Source organism: Syngnathus leptorhynchus, chromosome 17 (genome assembly GCF_054491065.1).
Source record: "Syngnathus leptorhynchus isolate UIUO chromosome 17, UIUO_Slep, whole genome shotgun sequence".
NCBI classification, from domain to species: domain Eukaryota; kingdom Metazoa; phylum Chordata; class Actinopteri; order Syngnathiformes; family Syngnathidae; genus Syngnathus; species Syngnathus leptorhynchus.
In genome coordinates, this window is record NC_141211.1 from 5,439,451 (window position 1) to 5,455,791 (window position 16,341).

The 16,341-nt window shown below is 41.5% G+C and overlaps 2 protein-coding genes across 10 annotated transcripts in view; one reads left to right on the plus strand and one right to left on the minus strand.

Annotated features, from left to right (window-relative positions):
* Window positions 1-16,341, plus strand: part of tspoap1 (TSPO associated protein 1) — a 39,590-nt gene that overhangs the window by 7,755 nt on the left and 15,494 nt on the right. For 8 of the 9 annotated variants that reach the window (XM_085936662.1, XM_085936666.1, XM_085936667.1 and 5 more), the window contains exons 2-6: window positions 7,798-8,601; window positions 12,463-12,570; window positions 12,671-12,799; window positions 12,974-13,150; window positions 13,521-13,706. In XM_085936662.1, coding sequence (XP_085792788.1) covers window positions 7,894-8,601; window positions 12,463-12,570; window positions 12,671-12,799; window positions 12,974-13,150; window positions 13,521-13,706 — 1,308 coding nt within the window. In that variant the 5' untranslated portion in view covers window positions 7,798-7,893. Of the gene's footprint in view, window positions 1-6,958; window positions 7,101-7,797; window positions 8,602-12,462; window positions 12,571-12,670; window positions 12,800-12,973; window positions 13,151-13,520; window positions 13,707-16,341 lie in introns of those variants that run through there. The other variant, XM_085936663.1, reaches the window with a different exon arrangement.
* Window positions 125-4,257, minus strand: LOC147043359 (scavenger receptor cysteine-rich domain-containing group B protein). Its single transcript, XM_085936672.1, has 10 exons — window positions 4,203-4,257; window positions 3,717-3,755; window positions 2,871-3,173; window positions 2,729-2,797; window positions 2,226-2,537; window positions 2,061-2,144; window positions 1,608-1,673; window positions 1,198-1,512; window positions 987-1,073; window positions 125-898 (listed from the first exon to the last, which is right to left on the minus strand). Exons 1-10 carry the CDS (start codon window positions 4,255-4,257, stop codon window positions 582-584), a joined length of 1,647 nt encoding a protein of 548 aa, XP_085792798.1. The 3' UTR covers window positions 125-581.

Here is a 16,341-nt window from a genome sequence, read left to right on the forward strand (position 1 = left end):
CCCCCCCCCCCTCCCCTCCGCGCTACGTTACAACTAGTACAATGTAACGAGAGCATTCCATGCTCAAACATCAAGAAGATAGTACAGGGTGTATTTAAAAATAAGATTTATTTTTGTCCAAATTCTTTTTATTGTTTATGCAATACATGTATATCTGAGATTAAAAAAAAAAACACAAATATAATTTAGTTTTCAAGGGGGGGAGCAATACATTATATTCACAAGCTAGTTATTTCTGCATGCTTATATTTGCTCATAGCATTGTTGTTATTGTTCTTCTTTGCCCTTTTACATTCTTCCATGTGGTACATTCGCTGTCGAATTTGGTGACCAAAATTTGTGCGGATGGAATAAAACTTCTCCTAGTGAATTGTAAAGTGCTTAATAGACGCTGGACGTTACCATTCCGAGGTGTCTTTTTTTTTTATCGTATGTTGTCGCTAGTTATTACGTGATGCATGAATTCCAACGGTAGCGGAATATTCCCGTTGCCATGTTACCGCAGTTATTTACATTTTTATTTACAAGTCCAGTATTGCTGCAATGACTCGACCTATTCGGTAGGAGCGCTTCTTTTAAAGTCATAACAGTGAGCAGGTGACACCAGCATCTTCTGAGTGGTCACAGTTGTGCACGTTCCAGGCTATATGAGAGCAATTCCACAGGGAGACTTCGCTACCGTTGCACTTAAGATTATCCAATAGGATTGTTCCCGTCCCTTGGCCAAAGTGCGCTTCCCCCCACGCCACGACGGCGTCCCCACATCCGACCTGGCGGCAGACAACCTTGGCGTCGGGGATGTCCCATGCATCGTCACACACTGTGCCCCATCCAGAATTTAAGTACATCTCCAAGCGACCTTCGCATTCATGCTCACCATCGACCAGCCTTAGTGTTCCTACAGAAAGAAAAATAGTTTAAGTCAAGCATTAATGCATTTAAAAAAGTGTTTTTCTTTATACTATGTCAATGAAATGTAGACTTGCCTTCAGGCATGGAGGTGGTGGGGTCGTCGGTGGCCATCTCATCTATTATGCTAAAATCACGGGCAAATCCACTGAAGGGTATAGCCGCTGGAAAAAAGAACAGATGCGCAAACACTGACGATTGAGATGGATCCAAATTCCCAACTTTATATGCATTTTCTTTTAAACACATTTGACCTGTCGTGTCAAAAAGTTCAAGTCAAGCCCTTACGTGTACAAATAACTCCAGCATCCTCATGATGGCCACAGTTGTGTTGCCCCACACCGGAATGGATGCACCTGGACAGATGTGTTTCTTCACCAGTACAATGTACATTGTCCAGCAGGATGGGACCGGAACCATAGCCAAAAAAGGCCTGTGATTTGGCTTCAAGAGCCATGCCGCAGCCCAGCTGCCTACATACCACTACGGCATTGGCCATGTGCCAGCCATCATCACAAACAGTGCCCCATACGTTATTGTACTGCACTTCCACGCGACCCTGGCAGCTGTCGTATCCGTTCACCACGCGAATAGCCATTGGAGCTGTGCAGAAACACATTTTTTTTTTTTTTTTTTAAATGGTAATTCAACGGGTACAGTTAAAATTAAGCATATCGCCATACCAGCTTGACAAGTACCTTTAGTTTGAGGGGCGGTCTGAATACTTGTTATGAGTTCTGTAGCTGTGACGTCAACATTTGTTGCTGAAAAAAAAAAAGATGCAAATATAACAGCATAGTGTTATGTTTATACAGTGCAAGAAATTTAAGGGAGAAATGTTCCCCCCTTTTGGTCACCAACAGAAGTGCACGTCTATGTAGTTCAATCTTAGTTCATAGCTGCGTGGGCACTACTTATCAAATTAAAGTAATATTTTTATTTGCTGCACTCCACCCGCCACCCAGTGCGGTTTTATCACTTTTGTAAATATAACATTTTTGCTTGCCATTGTCTTGTGGTCACTTGTATTATAGTTGAATAATCTTTGGCAGAATTCACTTGAAACCATTTTCATATGGAACATGCTCATACTGAATATCATAGCAAATGCAATGGATTGGAATACACTATAGTACATGCAAATACTATACCTGCTGTTTCCTGCGTGGACCGGGTGGACCCTAGGCTTTCAGTGAACGGGTCAACTGGAGGCACAGTTGGGGTGGGTCCTGTACCTAAGTATGCAATAGTTTGAAGTATTTCTAAATGTATGATAAGTTGTTGCATCCACTTGTGTATTGTATGTAATAACATACCAGAGCAGGTGATGCCAGCATCTTCATGATGCCCACAGTTGTGGTTGCTCCAACCAAGATTTGCACATTGAGTGAGTTGCTCCTCACTGCCAATGCAGTTGATGTTGTCCAGAAGAATATGGCCGGTGCCGTAACCAAAGTAGGAGTTGGTGTGAGCCGACACGACTTGGCCGCAACCTAACTGGCGGCAAACGACTTCGGCTTCCCTGGCGTCCCAATCATCATCGCACACCGTCCCCCAGCGTCCCTTGTAGTAGATCTCCACCCGGCCCTGGCAGGAGTCCTTTCCCTCCACAAGACGTACGGTGCCGTCTAAAGACGAGAACAGATACGTTTCATGAAGAATTTGCAAAGTCATCATAAAACAATATCATAAATATTATTAACAATTCCAAAATCATATATATTTATGAAGAAAAAAAAAACTGGTCTATGCCATAACAAATTTAATAAACAGCAATGGCAATTTTGATATCCGATACAAGGAAGGCAGCAGTGCTTACCTAAAATTGCATTCTTGGGAGGTGCTGTTGTAATACCCCCTGATGCTTTTGCTCCTACCACCAGTGGTTCTAACAGCAAGATAAAAATAAAAAAATCACATTTTATTCTCTGCTCTGACGCTTCAACGTCACTGTACTTTACCTCGACATGTGATGGACACATCCTCATAATGGTAACAGTTGTGTATACCCCAGCCCAGACTGTCACAGTGACCCAGGTTTGTTTCCCAACCCTGGCAGTCCACATTATCCAGTACGATGGGGAGATATGTTTGTCCATAGGGAGACGTGCTGCCCATGGCCACAGCCACTCCGCAGTCCAGTTGATGACACACAACTTGGGCATCAAGCATGTCCCAGTCATCGTCACACACGGTGCCCCAGTTGTCATTGTAGTAGACTTCCACGCGGCCCTCGCACCTGTTAGGCCCGTCTGTCAGTCGCACTTTGGACAAAAAAAAATTAATTAGATCCCCCTGTTTACGAGGATTATTCCAAATTGGGAAAATGCGCTCATCGAAATTCCTAGACACGTGTTGTCTGATATCAGTCTTTTTATAATGATAAAAAAAAAAAGTGACCTGCATGCAAGTATCTTCTCCCTACGCAAAAACTAACAACGGTGTCTCATTTTTCAACAAAAGTGTTACATGTATTATTTTTGTTGGTTCAACAAAATTGTATCTTGCTAAATGAAAACATTTTAAAGAGGTGAACAGTTTTCCATAATGAATGATTTGACTGACTTAAGGACAAAAAAAAATTCTTGTCATGGTATACTTCAACAATATGCTCCCGTATCTCATCCCATGAAAATTGCTAGGTAAAATAGTGTTGAGCACATTTGGAAAGCCCAAGGCACTTGTTATTGTCTTTTTTTTAACAGTGACGAATAGTATTCAGTATTCTATGGCATGGCCTAGATGTGGACACTTTCTTCCAGAACACGAGACTCGATGGCAGGAGCATCTTGATAGTCCATGCTTACCTTGGTAATACTTCCTCACTGGGTTATGCTGCTCATTGGCTGAAAAAGAAATGAAGCGGTAAAAATGAGTTGGGGTTTTTTTTTGGGCTTTGTTATTTTGTGAGCGAAGATGTGTCTACGTCTACCAATGAGATCATGCCTGAAGGCTTGTTTGGTTTCAACACCTCACAAAGACTTTGGAAGCATATTTGTTTAGATCACATGATTCACATTCAATCTAGGTCATTCACAGGAGTCTCCCTTTTGTTTAGTCAGTGAAACTTGGATTTCAAATGGGATACTACTCGGAGTATTCAAATTTCATAGCTGCAGAGTTTTATTTTTCAGGCGGCTTTTTTTGCAATTTGCATGTTTAATTTATATTCCACAGACGCAAGATTAATCAGAACATACTAATTGGGCTGCATACGACATATTATTCCGAAGAATAATTTTTTTGTTTGACTTCCCCTTTAATAAACACCAAAATGTTATCAAGTTACTTACTAGATGCAGCACGTCTACTTATTTTGATGTCTCCTGAAAATAGAGTACAGCACATGTCAACAAATCAAAAGTGTAACGAGCAGAATTAATATTTGGCACGTACTCACCTAATCGCAAGAGTACACTGAGAGCCACCAAAACAAGGGATCCAAGCAAGGTCACCAGCAGACACAAAGTCGGGTTCCAGCACTTGCATAGGCTCTCCACAACGCGCTGTCCTCGCATGGCTGCCTGAATGACCATCCGATGCCTGCAACACATTCATACGTACACTGTCCCTCTTAGAAATCAACAACGTATATCATACAGCAAACAGGTCTTTGTGGCCTAGTTCCATTGAAGCCTAATTATAGTATTGGATTGTTTTCCCTAATGAGCCTGCAGCAATATTGATGGTGGAGTGATGAATGGACTTGTCAGAAATGTGCTCCAAAACCAAAGTCCATCTCATAAAATGCAAAGGAGGTGGAGGGAAATTGGTGTAAATGTTTAGTTTAGCTTTTCCTCATTGGGAGGGGGGGGGGGGGGTAGGGGCAGGTGGCACCTGTGTTGTGGATTTCCGTATTGAAGGGGGATTCCCTTGAGACAAAAAATGTTGGGATTCACAGACAATCACTCAGTAATCGCAGGGAGATAGTGACAATGTGAAGACTGACTATTGCGCAAATCATCTTTTCATGCAAGTAGAAAGTGACCAAGAGAAACATATGCAATCTGACTTTTCTATTTGTCTTGACAGAAGAGTTCCTGTGGTCCATGAAATGTTTGTCTGCATCACGAGCTCACAATGTGGTGTGTCTCATCTTTAGGACACTTGGTAGATTTTCCCCCCTGACCTTACACAGGAATGCGTATTAGAGGAGAATTTGATATTGGTCCCTGGAGATAGTGGACATTCCGAGCCAAGGGGGCACAAAAAGACATTTCTGCTTTCTATGGCTCCCATGCTCAGGCCTAAAGACTGCTTCCTGTAATCTGTCACTAAAACACTTGAGCAGCCGATGACACGGCAGGGCTGCCTCTCATCTCCTCTTAAGCCACTCTCTCCCTCATCTCAAGTATGTTTTGGACAATTGCGAGGACAAGAGTTGGCCGCTACATGAGTCTGGTGGTCATTTTTATTTAATGTTCATTGCAATATTATTTGCAAAAACGAACCGTAAACAACTCTGGGACAATTGTTATGAAAGAGGAAAATTGTTTTTTCATAATAGGATATAAGATGGATCCACTTGGGAATAATGTTACCTTTTGTGTCACCTGTGCTTCCCCTCCCTTCTCACTTCCCAGTCCTGAGAAATAGCTGGAAAATCTCATCACGACAAACAACAACGATAATAACCATCTTAATGGACCTTTAACAACCATATTGTGTAAAATGTGCATTTATAAAAACAAAAAGCTAAAAAAAAAAGCTAACGCTGTTCTGTGTTTAACAAAAAAAAAAAAAAAAAGTCAATATGATTGTACTTTTATAACCTTGACACATTGTAAGTAATTTAAAGAGCACATACCTGTTGTGAGAATCTATGGGGTCACTCAAATTTTGAATCGCACAAAAAAAAAAAACCTCAAATAGTTGTCCACCTGCAAAATACTCTTGAAGAATATTTTAAGGCTTAATTAGCATTCCAAAATTGTGCTTTGTCTAAAAAGCGGCTCGGGAATGTTCAAATCAGCAGCAGTTTGTGTTTTAGGTCTTTCATCTCCTCAGCTCGGTCTCACAATAAAAACCTGGCTTCAATGACAGATTACATGAAACAATAAATAGCTCATCATGTCCAACACCCCGCCTATACCCCTATGGTTAAAAAGCAGGAGGGGCCAAAAAAAAAAAAAAACCCCAACAATGACAAAGAATGAAAGCTCAAGCTTCATTGATGTCCCTGCATCTCCTGTTTCAGGTAAAGCTCCGTCATAGTCATGTCCCACTCACTTGTGTACAATCCCATTGGGAGATTGCAGTTTCCATCCTGTGGTGGGTGTGTCTTTCTTCTCTTGCATGTTGATGTACAGTATGTGTGTGATGGGCTGGATTTGCAGTGGCTTTCAAATTCATTTAGGAATAATTTCTACTTCAAACTTCATTTTACAAAGTGGCCCACAGTTCTTTGATTAAGAGCAATTTAATTTCTTAACTTCTTCCATGAATCCCTGTTGTTTTTATGGCTATATATTTTATGAAGGGAATTTCCCTAAATATTATTATGTCATGACTTGTCGTCCTTCCAATGCATTTAGCACTTTTGTTACCAGGTTAGGAGGGTCTTGATGAAACTTGACATGTGTAGTAGTTGCGCAACTTCCTGACACCTTTTGTCATTGTATGATTACATAGCTGGGTCATAGTAAAAAGACGCAGTGAAATAATTTATGTGTGACACAGATTACTTGATCTGTTTTGCAAGAAATTGAATACGACTCTCCTTAAATCCCTGTACACACACCTTTTTTTAGATTGTGGTGACGTTACTGTTATGTAACAGCTAGGATATTATGTTTGTTGAATTGTTTATGTTAAAAAGCATTGCTAGTTTACTTTTTAAATGATAGCTACAGCAATAAATAGGTTTGTATTTTGTGAGTGTAGTATCAGAATAACCTGCACTGACGTATTATCAACACTAGTGGTCCTCATTCTCCACACTGGATTTATGCTGCCTTCAGGGTAATCGGTAATATAAACTTCCAAAAAGGCTGCAGGCTCTCCGAAACGCCGGAGGGTACCTGAAGGCAGCACTACCCCTGGACGGTCCAGTCGGTTGACATGTTCCTTACGGATAAACAAACCCCCTGTTGCATGGTTCCAAGGACCTTTTGGAGCTAACTGTGTCATTTGTGCACAAAGTTTAAATGTGGACAAATGCATCCAAAGCCAAGTAACGTATCCGCTATGAGGTGAGTTTGCTTGAACTTAGTCAGACAATTCTGACAATTGGCTAATCAACGCATTAAAGTTAGCTGCAAATTCTTGCTTCCATAATCCCAAGAGTGTTATCGTTCTCTTTGTTTCATTTATAAAATCCAATAGTTTACTTTGGTATATTTTTCCTACTCGCGTAAGCTAATTAAATAGCAGACGACAAATGGCGATGTAATACGAAGCGTCCCCCGTCTGTCTGGATGTTGCAAACCATTCTGACGTTTACAGTCGCACTGTTCATTGCATTGTTGGTTTGTTTCTTCTTTTTTTTTTATTAGTATTCTATTACTTTGCATCATCACCTATTGCATTTATGGATTAACATTAGTTCGACGCTTGTGTTAGTTGCATAAACTCACTTTTGTCTTCATCTGCTAGTAAACTAGCTGGGCTTGGCTTTCAGCTGCAGAAGAAGAAAAAAAATCATCCCTTTTAATCGATAGACCCAATTAATCTCAATTGGTAACATTTCATTTGTGGTAACTGGAACATCAGACATTTGTAATGGAAGAATAGTTGCTACAGCTCACGAATTGGATATCATTCTAATGTGTAAATTGTCATATTGTCTTCATACCCATTATAAATTCTTTTGCTCGGCTATATCAATAGCACTTATTGTCATATCATATTTTTATGTACTCTACATACTTCTCTGTCTCATCATTCCAGTGTCCTGCTGTGACAACTGCATGCTGCATGTCTCATATCAAGTGTCCATCACCCACCTCTTTAAAGAATTGCCTGTGAATACTGTGCCGTGACATAATGAGAAAAGAAGGCGATAACCCTCTGCTATTATCGTCCAAGAAATCTTACCACGGCCAGACAAACTATGGACCACAGCTAGAAACTGCACATGCTGTCTTGGAAGTGGAGGAAGAAGAGTTAAGGCATCTACAGGAAGTGACTTCCAGACGGAAAAAAACACACTCCAGCACACCGCAGTGTCTCTTTCAAGAGAGTGGGCCATACAGTAAGATTGAGGCCAAGAGCTCCACACGCAAAACACCATTGAATCTGGAGCAGCTGCTGCTGATGCTGTCTGGGAAGATAAATAGTGAGCAGGGAGTCTATAAATTGCATAGGCAGGAATTGGAGCTGGAAAAAGCCATCATCCTCTGCCACCTGCTAGAAACCCACCAAGACTTTCTACACAAAAGACACATTGCAAGACAATTAACCCAAGATGGTGGGAGCTTCCATGTAAATCACTCTAGGACCTCCAAAATTGACCCTTGTTTATCCAAGAAGAACACCAAACTGGACCACCCGGTACAGTGGGCAGCAAGCAGTGACTTGTGTTTAGATGACACCACCAGTGGAGCAGTGGACACCTGTTGGAGCAGTGCTCTAGAAATTCAGCACCCCCTAAACACTCCTTGTGCACATTGCAACAACCAGGCCCCCTACCACAGGGAGTCAACTGGCGCAAATGAGTCCCCACCCTCCAAATGCATGGACAGAAACATGGAGGTAAGTGACTTCATATTTTCACAATGCACCATGAGTTATGAGGTAGCTTGAATTGTCTAATGAGGGCGCTCGTACGATTTTTAGAGCAGTGCTTTGACTTTGAGGTCGTGTGGTCAGAGTTTTCCAAACTGGACTTTTGCTCTCGGTCACGTCTGGCCAGTCATAACAACATAACTGGGAGGGGCAATGTTGCAAACTTGTCTATTTTTATGTGCCAGCTAGCTATACGGATTGTGCATGATAAAGCGCTTTTGCTAAAAACAAATCTTGCCCAAAGGTCTCTCAAAGGGTCTTAGAATTGCTACACACACAGGGGAAAAAATAACTAAATAAATAATAACATTGACATTGATGACATTTGATTTATTTGGCAGCTATACATATTTTCATAATTATTTTAATATATTGCAATAGACAATTAAAAACATTGCTCATTCATATTGTGAGAAACAATATAATTATAATAATTGTAATTATCACCAGAGTGGTCTTAAAAAAAAAAAACTTGATTCAGCACCTTGGCAGGCTACAAATAAATTTTGCACGTGTGAAACTGCAGCTACACATTAGAATTAGTTCCACTTGCTGAAGTGCGCGTCGCATGCAGCCTCCCTCCCCTGCGTTGCAGTCCGTGTTGCCTCTTGAACAATCAATAGGGAGCCAACATCATTCCAGCGTCATCTCCATGGAAACGCGCTATAGTGGCTCTTATGATTGGGCACTGGCTGAATGCTTGCCTTTTTGTGATAGGGTGAGGAGGAAGTCTTCCCTTCTTCCCTCGCCACCCCCTCCTCTCAATGACAACCCCCCGTTTCATATGCTCATTTTTCCAATCGTCCTTTTTCTTCACCTTTATGGCGCTGGAAACAACACGAGTTGTGTGGTCTGGCAGCAGGAGGCAGCCCCGGATTCTTAACGGAAGATCTCAACTACCACGGACAGCTCAGCCTTCCGCACTAGGGACCTGTTAGTTAGGGTCCGCTCGTATTTTTGAGCTTGTCTGCTATTTTATTCTGGACCTATATGCAACGTTTAAAACATGACGTGCAAGATTGGCGGTTTTGTTTTTTGGGAGGCTATTAGGCCAAAGATGCTAAGGTATGGGTAGAGAATTTTAGCACAACGTTATTCTCAAGCCAGAGACTCCAAGAATATTTTGGAGTGCGTAATCAACTTGCCATTGGGTACAGATGCCAAATGATGTTATGGGGGGTTTTTTTTCCACTCTGCCCTCATTTTTGAAGACATCATGACTCGGAGAAGGACAACACCTTTGTCTTTAAATGACGTGATACGGGAATTGTAAGCATCATCTGTTCTTTTTGACCGAGAGCGATGTATGATCTGTGGGCTCGGCCAGAGCCGCCCGAGCAGACGTTTGTAGATATGCAGTGCCGCCAGGAGAGCCAAACTCTGGAACAAACGCAACAAGAGTTGAGGAAATCGAAAGAGCAGAGCGATTCGGGTCAAGGAGACAAGAGCGTGCCCGTTTCCGTTTGTTTCCCTTCAACGTCGTTATTAGGAAAGAGGCACCACTCGCTCTATGAAAACCTAAATGGTTTTGAAGCAGAAGGGGAACACAAGGTATGTACTTTTGGTGTTGTCTTGCACTCCAATTTTAGTGGACAGCAAAAAAAAATGTTAGCTTTTGGTATAGCAGTTTATCAAGATGTTTCAAAATTTGATCAAATGTAACTGTTGTCCCAAACTCTGGGAATGGAGCATTTACAAATGAGTCTCGGCCCACATTTGCTAGAAGAAGAGCATTTCAAAGAAACCAAATTGGCCTGCAATTGATAGAGCAGAGTGTCACATGGCGCCAGAGTCATTTCAAGATGGATATTTTCTCCCGGCTCACGCTGGCCTCATATGATCTGGATACAAGTGGTGGCAGTGTTCATACAGGACAGTCGTGTCGTGACATCATTAGCAACCTTGTGTAACCATCGAGTGCAATAATATTCTTTGAGTTGGCTACCAAGCTCATGTTGAGACCCTTGTTTCAAAAGTTTATTTACATAAACTAGCTTGTTCCCACAATCCAGCTTTTTACTGGACCGGTCAAAGGTAGAGACAAATAAATGCCAGCACGGCACATCTCAATTTGACCTACTTTGTACCTGGTGGAAAAGTGGATCATTCTAGTTTTGTATAGAAGCTCATTATCACATTTAACCCTTTTTTTTTTTTTCTCAAACTGTCTGACACAAATCTAAAAGCACGTGTTTCAAATATTTAGTGAACATATTTTCTGCCTGTTATTTCAGAAGCATTTTTATTTATTTTTCCAAATGGTTCTAAGCCCACATGGTTTGTGCATATTTACATATTATGATATTATGAATAATTGATAGATGAAGGTGCGGCTATTCTCTGGAGTATTTAAATGTCTCAACCAGTAGCCCCCAAGTCACCCCATTGTCTAGCTGTCTGCTTACGAAGCCTATCCATGGTCTCAATGGAACAGAGGTCATGCACTGCTTTCCTTGTCCAATGCAAATGCAGTCACCCTGTCAACGTCACAGTGTAGTTTTTATTTTTTATTCTTTTATAACAAGCCCTGTATGTACTACTACCACTCATCCCTTTTTTGATTGGTCTACTTTTTTTAAAGCACTGCTTAAAAAAGAGCATTTTATATTTACTGTAGGAGTTGTATGTAGCACAGTGCAGCTTTCTATTTGTCTGGCAACTTAAATGCTGGAGCAGGCCACCATTTTTCATTTTTTTTAACACTTCTCTAAAAGGAGTCATATGACACCAATTAATTTTTTTATTTCTTTACTTATTTATTATGTCAAACAGGTTAATGCCTTAATAATAATAATAATAATAATAATCCCAGGATGCCTCAGGGGAATTTTTTACGTTTTTAATTAAGGTACCCTGCAGTTGTGCTAATGGTTTTTGATGACTTTCTGCCACGAGCTTGGTGTAAATTGGGCTCCCCGGCCTCCAGTAGAGATATCCACACTATGTACCGTAGATAGATAAAGACACTAAAACCAGATAACATATTTTATTCCTTTATTTATTATTTAGAAGGTGCTTGCAGGGGTTGTAGGTTGCTTACCTCTTGGGGGGATAAAAGCAATCTGTTATGTTGGCTCTTTGTTCTCTTGCTGCTTAAAGCAGAACCCCCGTCATTCGTCAGCACCCCAGGCAGGGCTAGGAAATAGAGGAGACGACACCTCAATTGAGCCTCTGCTCTAGAGCCACAGCTGATGCAAAGCTGACTCGAGATTTGTTTTTTGTTTTTTTTCTCCCCAGAAGTAAATGTCCCTCTTAGGCCTCAATCAGTAAAATCATTAAGCTCCCGACGCTAGCACAGCAAAGTCAGCCTGTCAGGGCACTGAAAAATGTGCAAGTTGTATTCTTTGCTGAGTCACTCCACACACAATTCAAATGAACCTTGGAAATTCACTTTTTATGGGCATTGCTTTTCTGTCACAGTCACAAATTCAACTACTGACATTTTCTGGAATATATTGACCTCATTATTGTGAGAAGTGACTCTATTCTTCCAAATCATGGCAAAATATCACACCCTCTAAAACCACCCCATGTTTTATTATTATTATTTTTTAATCCCTTTCCTACATTATACCTGATCTCATTGCTCGGTGATTCAGCTCTCTCGGCCGTTGCAGCGTGGGTGCAGAGCTCTTCTTCCTGTTATGCTGACCGAGTGTGATCAGCATATTGAGTCCATCTAATGAAAAGCCTGTCCAGTGATGATGCGTCAACTCCCCTTACTTAGCGAGTGCCGTGAATGGATGCAGGGAAAAGCATTCACAACTCACAAAAGAAAAAGCTTCTGATTATTATGTGCTCGTATTGATTTCACGATATTTATTCCAGAATGGTGCAGACTACCGCTTTCTGGTACGTCAGAACTTTGAACTATTGCGAGCATTGGATGAACTTAAGAAGACATGCAGCATACTGAGGGAAGAAAATTGCCTGTTGGTAAGTTTTAAAGCCATGACTGAAGATGACATAGCATATTGTATTAACACTTATTTTTAGATGTAGGCGTTGTGTGATGTCATTTGTTACATGTGTTTAGCGGAAGAGCAGTGCTCCAGAAACGGAGGAGAAGGTCCGGCGCTTGAGGAGGAAGAACACGGAACTGGCAGTGCTTGCCAAAAGACTGGAGGAAAGGGCACGCAAATTGCAGGAGGCTAACCTCAAAATGGTACGCTGCACAAATTTAACACCGTCATCAACAGCCCGCTTTGTCCTCACTCTCAACCAAATGTCAAAATGGACTCCGAATCAAGCTTTTCCCTTCCAAGTGACCTTCTGTTGATATTACCGTACTCCGGAACTTGGAAGACAATCACCATACCTTAATACTTGATCCTCGTAGGTGAGCGCTCCATCGCTGATAAGGCCCGGATCAGTGGAACACTACAAGAGGGCATTTGCACGACAGCGAGCACGTGACCTGGCCCAGCACGCCGACGCACTCTTGTGCAAGGAGAAGGAGATTGCCGCGCTGCAACAGAACTTCAGGGAACTGGAAGCCCAACTTGGAACTGCTAAAGTACTATATCTATTTTTATTTCCAATTTATTAACAACCATTCTTTCAACCATGATTATTATTAATCATCTTTTAATATTGTCTGCTCTTGTTTTATTGTAATATAATAATTGCATCTAGAAAAGTTCTAACAAACCAGTCAGCACAGCTTCATGTAAACTCAAGTCTGCTCTCTGCTGGACATCAATTGTACTGCTATCAAAACTCCCATTAGGGGGAAAAAAAACAGTTTCTTCCAAAAGTATTGGAACATTTATACCTATTCCTTCACTTTTGCGGTGGACTGAAAACATTTGGGTTTGATATGAAACTGTATTATTATTATTATGTATATTTATTTGTTTATTTTAGCCATGCATGTGTCTGTGCAGGGTTCTCCCGTCCCATCGGTCAGAGTGGAATTTGAGAAATTGCTCAGGGAGTCTCAGAGAGAAGTTCTCCGGCTTCAAAGGCAACTGGCCGTCACCTCAACCACCCAGCACCAAAACCAAAATCCCGATCCTGGTGGCCCAGAGAAGTGTGAGACATCTGACAAGATGCTGGATGAGGAAGGGAAGGTAAAATAAAAATCAAAAAAAAATCACTCCTTACAGTTCATACACTGCCCAACTCTGCAAAATTATGTTCCCAAGCTCCTGCCATTGATTTGATTCTGTGGGATATGACATCATTCAAAAAACATTATGTCCGTCCTCCTGATGTACTGTCCCCAAATCATATTTTCAACGTCTAAATGAAAGCGAGGAAAGCGTATAACATTCAGGCCTGAATGTTTACGCTGGCATGCATGCTGTTTTGCCGCGTTATATAATGGCTTGTCGTTTGAGCCGATACTAATCTGCCACAAGCCATAATGAGATGATTCCCTTTCTCCAACTTGGACTTGATCAAAGATGCAAAACTCACACACGCTCTTGATCCTCACTACATTTCAGTCTATTCCATCCCTCAAATCTCTTCACACCCGTAGAATTGACGATACGTCGTCCACTGATTTTAGGAATCCGTTACATAATGTGGGCTTGGTGTGATTTACTACGGCAAAGTTAGTCAATGACACTACTTAACTCTCTTTTTGTGACTTGTGGGGGGGGATGGGGGAGAAAAAAAACTTCTGTGACTAAATAGAATAATGTATTTTTTTTCTATGTTAAGGTTTAGCAAAGCATTCGGTCCTATGTATGATATTCTTTTGACGGCGCACGTGTGTGTGATGTCCAGTCCCTCCCCGGGAAGATCAAATGAGAATGCCGATTGTGGTAATCTCTCCTTTTGTGGGCCGCATGCACACACGCACTGGCAGTGACACACGAACACCCAGAACGGGGCCATGTTGTGTGAACTCTAATCCCCTCTAACAACAGAATGGTACAGTCCAGTAATCCGCTCTCTGTTGCTGTGGCAGCGGTGAGAGGGGTTTTGGGTGCTAGGTAAGACTCCGGCCGCACCAAAGAGCCCTGCTCTGGATAACTAGCAGGCCCAGCGACAGGCTTGATGTTGCCTCCCATCACGCAAAAGGGGTAGGTCATCACATCACTTTCTATTTCCACGTCACTTCTTCTCGGCTTACCTCCTTTTTTTTTTTTTTTTTGCTACTCGGAGGTGACGTTTAAGTCATGCAAAAGTTCAAATTGCCATGACACGTATCTGTGTTGCTATTGCTTAACGAGTGTTATTAAAGCCCGTCTCTCATGTTGGTCTCGTGAATTCCTGCAGAGCTGCTTGTTTTGCGAGCAACACTTGATTCAAGATTGACAAGATTTTTGTGCATGTAAATGACACTTCAAATGCACAAAGGGTCAGCCAACAATCCAGTTTCAATCTTTCAGACGTCAGTGATCGGGCATGTATATGCTCTGTATTAAAAAAGAAAATCAACGGGCAGGCCAATCCATTAAGGTGCTTTTAAAAGAAGTGATCCAGTTACCCGTTTCAGTAGTCTGCAGGGATTACACCAATGTGCTTATGGCACTCGGGGACTGCTGAATGGTGGATGCACCAGGGCCCAGGTTGTTCTTGATCCTTTCCTTTGCATGGACCTCCTCCCCAGGGCGGACTGGACTGGAGTGAAGTAGAGTGGAGACAGCCAGCCACTGCTGTGCGTCCAGAGATGTGCTTATGATCCTTTGGTTGTGTGGACGGACCAAAGCCCTCAGTAATGTTAACGTGTAGCATAATCATGACGTAAGGGCGAGAACGTGACAAGCCTCCAAACATTTCAGGCCCTTACAAATGGATCCACTTGAGTGGATGAAGCCATTTTAGAAATTGTGCATTCTTTGCACATCAGGTTAAATTTGTCCCTCGTGCAAGGACTGGAATAAATACCGGAATCAGCAGTCTCAAAGGATTTTCATTCAGTGCTTTAATTTTGTTGAATTGTAAATCTTTGCTGGACATTGCTCAATGGCAACCTGCAGAATTGATCTGGTAAAAGCAAGAGACGAGTACTGTTAAATCCATTCCTCTGCAAAGTGTTCTAAAAGCCGGAGGAGGAGCAGCTAAGTAGTAGCGATGTTGTGTGATCTCCTTTTTCCTACAAAATCAAACAAACGAAAGAAAGGCTTTGGAAAGTGGTGATTCTGCAAAAATTTTTTGCCAGGGGTTGTATTTAATCTGTCAAGTATTACGTAACCTTCTGCCTGCGTGGCCTTTTTGACAAACGGTGTCATTATTAGAGATGAAATGGATGCTGATGATATTTACTCAACATTTTGACAGTCTGCTCTTTTGAACGATTTGATCTTTTGGCTCATATGATGTGGCGTTGTAAATTTCTGCATTCTTAATGGAGGCTCACCACAAAGTTACAACAAAATCCATCAGATTTAGATAAGCATCACATACATAGACGTCAAGTTTTCCAAATGATTCAATCTACTATTAAATCTGATGATCATTCACCCAAGATATGGTGGGAAAAAGATAATTGATCATATTGGTTCAATATGGTATGCTTCATACTTAGTGCTTCTTCTATTCTGACCTGATTTACTTGTGTCTTGTATAGTGGATTTATTTTGTAACCCTTTCCACTTTTTTCTCATAAAATCTGAGTAAATTAAATCTGGTGATTGATTGTAAAGGAAAGAAAATATTGATTCTTGAAGTGGGTCGGGACCATATATCCTGAGAACCACCCATGTCAAAAGGCTGATCCTGTATTAGGTCATGGCCTTGGCATCCCTTCTT